The sequence below is a fragment of the Penaeus chinensis genome, chromosome 22 (assembly GCF_019202785.1).
Source record: "Penaeus chinensis breed Huanghai No. 1 chromosome 22, ASM1920278v2, whole genome shotgun sequence".
Lineage (NCBI taxonomy): Eukaryota > Metazoa > Arthropoda > Malacostraca > Decapoda > Penaeidae > Penaeus > Penaeus chinensis.
Window position 1 is genome coordinate 15,955,054 of NC_061840.1, and position 10,000 is coordinate 15,965,053.

General features: G+C 33.0%; 1 protein-coding gene across 4 annotated transcripts in view; it reads left to right on the forward strand.

Annotated features, from left to right (window-relative positions):
• LOC125037222 (gastrula zinc finger protein XlCGF7.1-like) overlaps nt 1-7,069 on the forward strand; it is a 10,050-nt gene extending 2,981 nt beyond the window's left edge. For 3 of the 4 annotated variants that reach the window (XM_047630282.1, XM_047630280.1, XM_047630283.1), the window contains one exon: nt 5,683-7,069. In XM_047630282.1, coding sequence (XP_047486238.1) covers nt 5,901-6,878 — 978 coding nt within the window. In that variant the 5' untranslated portion in view covers nt 5,683-5,900 and the 3' untranslated portion in view covers nt 6,879-7,069. Of the gene's footprint in view, nt 1-1,859; nt 1,924-5,682 lie in introns of those variants that run through there. The other variant, XM_047630281.1, reaches the window with a different exon arrangement.
• The last annotated feature ends 2,931 nt before the right edge of the window (nt 7,070-10,000 follow it).

The following is a 10,000-nucleotide window of genomic DNA, read 5'->3' on the forward strand; positions in this document are numbered from 1 at the left end:
TTTGCTGTGAATGCATTTCGTTTCATCTTTGCACTCCGTATCGCTGTTGTTTGCGTGTAAGGGAAAGTGATGACGAAATTGATAATTATAATATGGATTTATATTGATAATGATAATTATAACAATGGTAATTGGAAAAATAAATAATAACAGTGGTAATTGGAAAAATAAATAATAACAATGGTAATTGGAGAAATAGATAATAACAATGGTAATTGGAGAAATAAATAATAACAATGATAATAATAATGATATAGATAATAATAATAATAATGATAATGCAAAATCAACAACGATAATAATTATAATAATAATAATAATATTATTATTATCACTGTTATTATTACTATTATAATTACTACTTTTACTAATGATGATAATGAAAATGGTAGTAGTAATCATAATGATAGTGATAATAAGGATCATAAAAATGATAATAAAAACAATAATGATAATAATAATAATATTATTGATAGTGATGATTACGTCAATAATAATAGTAAATATGACGATAATGATCATTGAAGTGATTGATAATAACAACAAAAATTATAATGTTGGTAATAATAGTAAAAATAATGATGATAATAAGGCCTCCTTGGTACAACGTAATAATAACAATGGCAACAATAATAATAATAATGATGTCAACACCGTGATATAGAAGCAACGCGCGCGATTGCTGATGACAGAGAGTCCCCTACCCCGTGAGTTCGAATCCTGCTCAAGGTCCGAAATTAGGAAGGGCTTCGTTGGTAAGTCCTACGAGAAAAGGTGCCATTCTACCCGTGCGAGTTCGTGACGTAAAACTAATCAGTCAATAATGATAGTAATAATGATAATGGTGATAATAATAATGATGATAATAATGATGATAATGATGATAATAACAATGATGATAATGATGATAATAATAATGATGATAATGATAATAATAATGATGATAATGAGGATAACAATAATGATGATAATAAAAATGACGTAATCTAATTAGTTAATTAACTAATCAGTCAGTAATGAAAGAAATAATGACAATAGTAAGGATAACAATAAATATAATAAACTTTATAACAGTAATAGTTATGGCTAATAAGAGCAATAGCAAAACAACAATAACAATTATAATAATGACAACAATGATAAGTAATAATCGGAAGACAACGAATTTACTTAAAATTTGTTAGAAAAGTAAAAATCCCTTGGCATTCAAATGTCAAAGAAGTAGTGTACAGCATCTGTTTGTACCACTTTTCGACTTGCAAATGTTACCAATACAATGTGTGCGTGCGTCTGTGCGTGTGCGTGTGCGTGCGTGTGCGTGTGCGTGTGCGTGTGCATGTGCGTGCGTGTGCGTGTGCGTGTGCGTGTGCGTGTGCATGTGCGTGCGTGTGCGTGTGCGTGTGCGTGCGTGTGCGTGTGCGTGTGCATGTGCGTGCGTGTGCGTGTGCGTGTGCGTGTGTGTGTGTGTGTGTGTGTGGGTGTCTTTGTGTGTATGTGTGTGTGTGCGTGTGCGTGTGCGTGTGCGTGTGCGTGTGCGTGTGCGTGTGCGTGTGTGTGTGTGTGTATGTGTGCGTGTGTGTGTGTGTGTGTGTGACATTTAAATGCATGTAAAGGTGATTCACTTAATTTGAAGTAGATATTAATTTTAAATTAACGAGAAAAACTTTGGAGATCGATTTTTTTATAAATCAAACAGTGCTATTCCATAACATTACACAAACAAACAACATGATATATTTTTAAACAATACTCCATAACTCTCTAGCCAAGGAAAATATTACTGGCCAATCAGCAAACAGCAGTCATGCTAGTAATACCATCTATTGGTAACTACACCAAACACTTACCAGGCGCTATCTCACAGTTTCCTATCTTCAGGATTTTCGCTGTTTTGATCCGAGAGGCGCTGAGGTAGAGAGAGAGGTGAAAGTATTTATGTGATTTTCTTAATCTTATTTAGAAGTGATATGAGTCCTTTTTGCTTTATGGTATGAAGAAAAGAAGTAGCTGTTATTTTGAAACATCAACAAATGAATGATATTTTAATAACGCTGATAACGTTAGCGTCAAATATCGTAGTGACAATTGGTATCATTATTATCCTGGTTTTCCTCACATCAACTTCCTTATCATTATTGTTAGGGATTATTATCAACACTACTGTTAGTGTACTTATCATTATTATTGTAATTGTTGCTGTTGCTGTTGTTGTAATTGTTGCTGTTGCTGTTGTAATTGTTGTTTTTGTTATTGTTGTCATTATTATTATTATTATTATTATTATTATTATTATTATTATTGTTATTGTTATTGTTATTGTTATTGTTATTGTTATTGTTATTGTTATTGTTATTATTATTATTATTATTATTATTATTATTATTCATCTTTATTATTCTTTATAGCTGCTTTTAATATTATTATTGCTGTTGCTATTGCCGCCATCACCTTATTATAAAGGTGATAATTGTAATTATTATTAGTGTAATTGTTATTTTTTTTATTATTTTTTTTAGTAACATTAATGGTATTATATCTTTTATGATTATTATCATTGTCATCTCCATTATTATTGTTATTGTTGTTATCATTATTATTATTATTATTATTATTATTATTTTATTATAATTATTATAATTATTATCGTTATTATTATTATTATTATTATTATTATTATTATTATTATGAATATTATGATTATTATCATTATTATCATTATTATTATTATTATATGATTATCATTTTATTATTATTATTATGATAATTATTGTTAACATTATTATTATTATTATTATTATTATTATTGTTGTTGTTATTGTTATTATTATTGTCATTATCACTATCATTATCATCGCTATCATTATTATTATCATTGATATTGTTATTATTATAACTGTCTCCATTATTATTATCATTATAATGACTTATGATGATAATGATAATGGTAATGGTAATGATAATAATCATCATATTGTTATTAATATTACTCCTTTTTATATATTGTTGTTAACATTAGCGTTATTATTGTTGTTGTTATTAATATAGTTGTTATTAATATTATTGTTGTCGTTATTATTAGTAATAGTATTGTCGTTGTTGATATAGTTATTGTTATTGTTATTATTATTAATATTATTATTAGTAGTGATATTGTTGTCGATAATATTGTTTCTATATTAGTATTAGCAATATTATTATTATTGTCGATATTATTGTTATTGGTGTTATTATCATTATTCGTATTATTATGGTAATGATAATTACAATTATTGCCTTTTATCGTTATTACTTATTCTTATTATTTTTATAATTGTAATGAACAGTTCTCATTATTATTTTATTATTATTTTTATTATTGTTGTTGATGCCGTTATAACTGCTATTGTTATTATTATTTTGTTGTTATGGTTATTGCTATTATTATTATATTGTTATTGTTATTGTTATTGTTATTATTATTATCATTATTATTATTATTATTATTTTATTGATATTATTATTATTATTTTATTATCATTATCATTTTAGTGTCATTATTGTTATTGTCATCAAGGCCTGCGTTGAGAAGCCTTTTTAATCTGGACCTCACTAAAGTCACCCAAACACTCCAAAGGTCACACAAACGATCAGGATTTTGACGAATGCTTGCAAGGGTACTAAACGGAGCAGGTCAAGTTTGCAATTAGCCTCCTATTATAGTCCTTACGTCTTGTAGAACCTAGGTCGGGTAGCCTGTCAGAAGCTCACGTCTCTCACGACACATTGGGGCTTGTGGCGACGTTAATTTAAGCAAAGAGCAGGGAATTCGAGGGCGAGAGGTGAAGTGGGTAGGGCAGGAGGGTCCGTTGGAGGTTGTTTGCTTGTTAGCGGAGGTTTGCTACACTTGTTCTTATTATCATTATCTGTTCACCTTTATTATTATTATTATTATTATTATTATTATTGATATTATTATTATTATTATTATTATTATTATTATTATTATTATTATTATTATTATTATTATTATTATTGATATTATTAATTTTAATAATATTAATATAATCATTATTGATATTATTATGATTATTAATATTTGTTTGTATTATTATTATTATTACAGAGTTATCAATAATAATATTGTTATTAACATTATTATTGATATTATTGATACTATTATTGATATCATTGTTATTATTATCCTTGATATTATTATTATTATTATTATTATTATTATTATTATTATTAATCTTGATATTATTATTATTACTGTTGTTGTTATTATTGTTATAAGTATTGTTATTACTGATATTAATATTATTATTGGTATTATTAATACTATTATTGATATTGTTAATAATATTATTAATATTATTGATATCAGCATTATTGATATTATTGAAATCATCATCTTTGATAGTAATATAATTATCGATATTAACATTGCTATTATTATTATAATTACTGTTATTATTATTATTATTGTTATTATTATTATTATTGGTATTATTATTGATATCATTGATAATATTATTATTGTTGTTATTATTGTTATTATCATTATTATTATCAATATTATTATTGATATTATTATTATTATTATTATTAGTAGTAGTAGTATTACTATTATTATTGTTATTATTGATATTATTATTATTATTATTATTATTATTATTATTATTATTATTATTATTATTATTATTATTGATGTTATTAATATTATTATTGATATTATTAGTATTATTAATAGTATTAATATCATCATTATTGATATCATTAATATGATTATTAATATTATTTTTATTGATATTATTATTGCTATTACAGAGATATCAGTAATAATATTGTTATTAATATTATTATTTATATTATTGAAATTATTATTGGTATTCTTATTGATATTATTCATACTGTTATTGATAATATTATTATTGTTATTATTATCAATACTTTTATTGATATTATTATTATTAATACTTTTATTGATATTATTAATACTATTATCAATGTTATTTATATCAACATTATTGATATTGTTAATGTAATTATTAATGTTATTTTATTATTTATTGATATCAATATTATCATTATTATTATCAATATTATTATTGAGATTGTTATTGACACCATTATTGAGTCTATTATTGATACTTTTATTGATATTGTTATTATTATTATTTATTATTATTATTAATATTATCGTTATTAGTGATATTATTATTTATATTGATATTATTGTTATTGTTATTGTTATTGTTATTGTTATTGATATTGATATTATTATTATTATTATTATTATTATTATTATTATTATTATTATTATTATTATTTTTATTATTATTGATAGTATTGATAATAATATTATAATTATTATTATTATTATTATTATCATATTCATCATTATAGATATTATTAATGATATTAATGATATTAATATCATCCTTATTGGTATTATTAATATCATTAGTATTATTGATATTAATGTTATGAATAATATTAATATCATCTTTATTGAAATTATTAATATTGTTATTACCATTACTGTTGTTATTATCTTTATTATTAAAAGACACAAACACATACATACGCTAACATACATTATTTATACAGACAAACATACGCACGGGATTACAGATTGCAGATAGCTTTGATGATCAGCGTTAGCATCAGGCGAGTTTTTACTAATGTATTTTTCTTTTGCAGTTGCAGTTATCGGCGTCCCAAGCATCGTCTGCAATCTGCCTTGTGATTAGCTAGACTTCTGGGGTAAGCGGAGCCAGATGGAAAGTTTTTTTCCCGAAGATATAAGTATAAGCGAAGTCCTATAACTCTGCAGAAGATAGGAGCAGCAATCCCCAAATATGCAAATTCTCGGCCCAGTTTGATATTTCGCAACCCCGGAGCCAAGGAAAGTTCCCGCCATGGATTACATCTGCAGCGACTGCGGCAAGACGTTCAGCAGGAGCATCAACCTGACGCTCCACATGCGGGTTCACACGGGCGAGCGGCCCTACGGCTGCGACGTGTGCGGGAGGAGCTTCACGCAGAAGAGCAGCCTGAACACGCACCGCAGGATCCACACCGGCGAGAAGCCCTACGAGTGCTCCGAGTGCGACAAGAAGTTCAGCGCCAAGAACAGCTTCGACAGCCACATGCGGATGCACTCGGGCGAGAAGCCCTTCCGCTGCGCCGAGTGCGGCCAGGACTTCAACCAGAAGAGCACCCTCAACGTCCACCAGCGGTCGCACACGGGCGAGAGGCCCTACGGGTGCCCGGAGTGCGGCAAGCGCTTCCTGGTCAAGGGCCACCTGGACGAACACTTCCTCATCCACACGGGCGAGAAACCCCACGCCTGCGCCGAGTGCGGCAAGAGATTCGTGCAGAAGGTCAACCTTCACAACCACGAACGCATCCACACGGGTGAGAAGCCCCACTCGTGCCCCGTGTGTGGCAAGAGCTTCATCCAGAAGGGCTACCTGACGATCCACAAGCGCATCCACACCAACGAGAAGCCGTACGTGTGCTCGGACTGCGGCAAGTGCTTCAAGTCCAAGGGCGACCTCAACGGCCACATGCGGGTCCACCTCAAGAGCGCTGCCGACGCAAAGAGCAAGAAGAGGGCCTCGAAGAAGGAGCTCGAAGCGTCCCTAGAACCCGCCCGGCCGCAGGACTACCCGCTGGACTTCCCTGTGCCCTTCGTCAGCCTCGACACCGACCTAAAGGCCTTCGGCGAGCAGGGGGGACTGGACTACCTTCTCGACGGCGGAGGCGACCGCCCGCGGATGCACCTCGACTTCTCGCGCGGGGGCCTCTCGACGCCAGCCCCGCCGCCGCCCGCGCCGCCCTTTGAGGCCGGGTTCGACGACGACATCGTCATCAAGGAAGAAATTGTGGAATGAAAAGCTGGCACAAAATGGTCAACTATTTTTTATTTGAAATAAAGAGTGAAATGCCTTTTCTTTACTTTTAAGTGAAACGAATTGTACAGTCACGTCACTCTCTCTTATTGCCCTAGTAACATGGCGTCTTTGTTCCTAAAATATATACTGAGACCTTTCTGTATGACTGAATAAAAGGATTATTTTGGTTATGTTTGCCTTTCTCTTATAATCAATTAAAATAAAGGGAGACTGATATCATTGGGCGATATCTATCTATTTATGAACACAAATACAGTAACAGCAATATGAATAGAAAAACAGCCACACTAAGAAATGAAATATTATCGTAATGTTATTATTTTCATATAACTATATTGATATCTATCTGTCTAACTCCCTCTCCTTCTCTCTCTCTATATATATACACAGTATATATATTTATTCAACATAAAACTGATATGTGTATATGAGCAAATATATATATATATATATATATATATATATATATATATATATATATATATATACACACACATACGGATATATGATGTACATTGAGTTAATTTACTGCTTGAGTACTATTACCGAAAATTCTAATTAGGCATATAACACACAGGTAGACATAAAAATAGACACACACACGTGTATATATACTATATATATATGTGTGTGTGTGTGTGTGTGTGTGTGTGTGTGTGTGTGTGTGTGTGTGTGTGTGTACTCACACACATGCATATACATGTATGCGTGTGTGTGTATGTGTATATATATATATATATATATATATATATATATATATATATATATGAATACACACACACACACACACACACACACGCATATATATATATATATATATATATATATATATATATATATGTGTGTGTGTGTGTGTGTGTGTGTGTGTGTGTGAGAGTGCGTGTGTGTGTGTGTGTTTATTTGTGTATATATATAAATATATTTATATATATGTATAGATATATATGTATATATATATTTACGTATATATTCATATATATTTGTATATATGTATATATATATATAAATATATATATATATGTATATATTTACGTATGTATGTATATATGCATATATATATATATATATATATATATATATATATATATATATATACACACATATATACACATACCAACTACAGAGGTATTACATTGCTCAGCGTACCAGGCAAGGTCCTCGCTCATCTGCTTTTGGCGCGAGTGCGCGACCACCTATTACGAGCACAGAGACCTGAGCAGTCTGGTTTTACACCCAAGAAGTCAACTATAGACCGCGTCTTAGCACTTCGTGTCCTTGTGGAACGTCAACTTGAGTTTCAACAAGGTATGCTTGCAGTTTATGTTGATCTCAAGAAGGCTTTCGACTCAGTGCACCGGGAGAGTCTCTGGAGCCTACTGGGTCTTCGTGGGATCCCCCCTGGGATTATTGGATTGCTGTCTGGCCTGTATACAGATACCGAGATTGCTGTCAAGTGTGGGGAGGGCATCTCTGCCTTTTTCCCGGTGTCTGCCGGGGTGAGACAGGGATGTGTCCTGGCCCCAACCCTTTTCAATACTTGTATGGACTGGATACTTGGCCGTGCCGTGAACCGTAGTTCCTGTGGGCCATCAATTGGTAATTTCAAGGTCACAGACCTTGACTTTGCCGATAATGCAGTGATTCTAGCAGAGACATTGGAGGTCCTGGAAGTAGCTCTTAAAGCGCTGCATGAGGAGGCGAAGCCATTGGGACTCGCAGTCAACTGGACCAAGAACAAGGTTCAGGAATTTGGGGACTTTTTGGATATCGATGTTCAGTCTGTGTATGCCTGTGGCGAGAACATTGAGGTCTTGGATAGCTTCACTTATCTTGGTAGTGTAGTGCAGAGCGACGGAGGTTCCGGCCGGGAAGTCACTCGACGACTCGGACTGGCGTTATGGACTCACTCAATAGGAGTATTTGGCGCTGTCGGTATTTGACTAGGAGAACTAAGATCAGGCTCTTCAGAGAGAATTGGTGATCCCAGTCTTACTCTATGGGTGTGAGACCTGGACACTGAACAGTGCTCTTAAGGCCCGTCTTGACTCCTTTGGTACTAAGTGTCTTCGCAGAATCATGGGGTATACCTGGAGGGACCATGTGTCCAATCAGAGGATACTCCATGAGACTGATTCAAGACCTATTACCAGTCTGATACGAGAGCGCCAACTTCAGCTCTATGGGCATGAGGCTCGTTTTCCTGAGGAAGATTCGGCTTATAGGGGCATCTCATAGAGGGTTGACCCAGGCTGGAGAAGACCAAGGGGAAGGCCACGGAACTCTTGGCTGAAGCAAGTCGATCAGAACTGCCGAGATGTGCTGGGAGTGGGAAGGAAGGCTGCATGGAGGCTTGCTCAGAGTGACCCCAGGAGGTGGAGGCAAAGGTTGGGCGCGGCAAAGCGTATGATGATGATGATATATATATATATATATATATATATATATATTTATATTTACGTGTGTACATATGTATATATATACATATATACGTATATATATGTACATATCTATATCTATATCTGTACATATGTATATATTATATGTATATATATTATTTTTACAGCCGTTTATTCCACTGCAGGACAACTTCTCACTATTGAGAAGTTAAATGGCAGTGTCACCCTTTCCTGATTGGATGCCCTTCCTAATCAACAGCTAACACTTGTGCCACGGCGGCGACTTCCCCTACGACACCTGCGTTTTCTTGGACTCGAGCAAACAGTCGGAGCGCAGGCATTTATACGACCGCCGCGACGGTGAATTGAACTCGGGACCACGAGTCCAGTGCTCTAACCACTGGACCATCGCGGCAGTCATATATATATATATATATATATATATATATATATATACTGCATACACACACACACACACACACACACACTATCACACACACACACACACACACACATAGATAACCCACATACGTACGCACATTGCACTAAATATATTTATTCTCACATACATACATACACAGGTAGATGAAGAGAGAGAGAGACCGAGCGAGAAGGCAATAAACAACACGACCCGACGGGAGGACCGACCGCTCGACACGTTCAGCCGATGCATCACTGCTCGAACTGTACTCAATGGAGGATTTT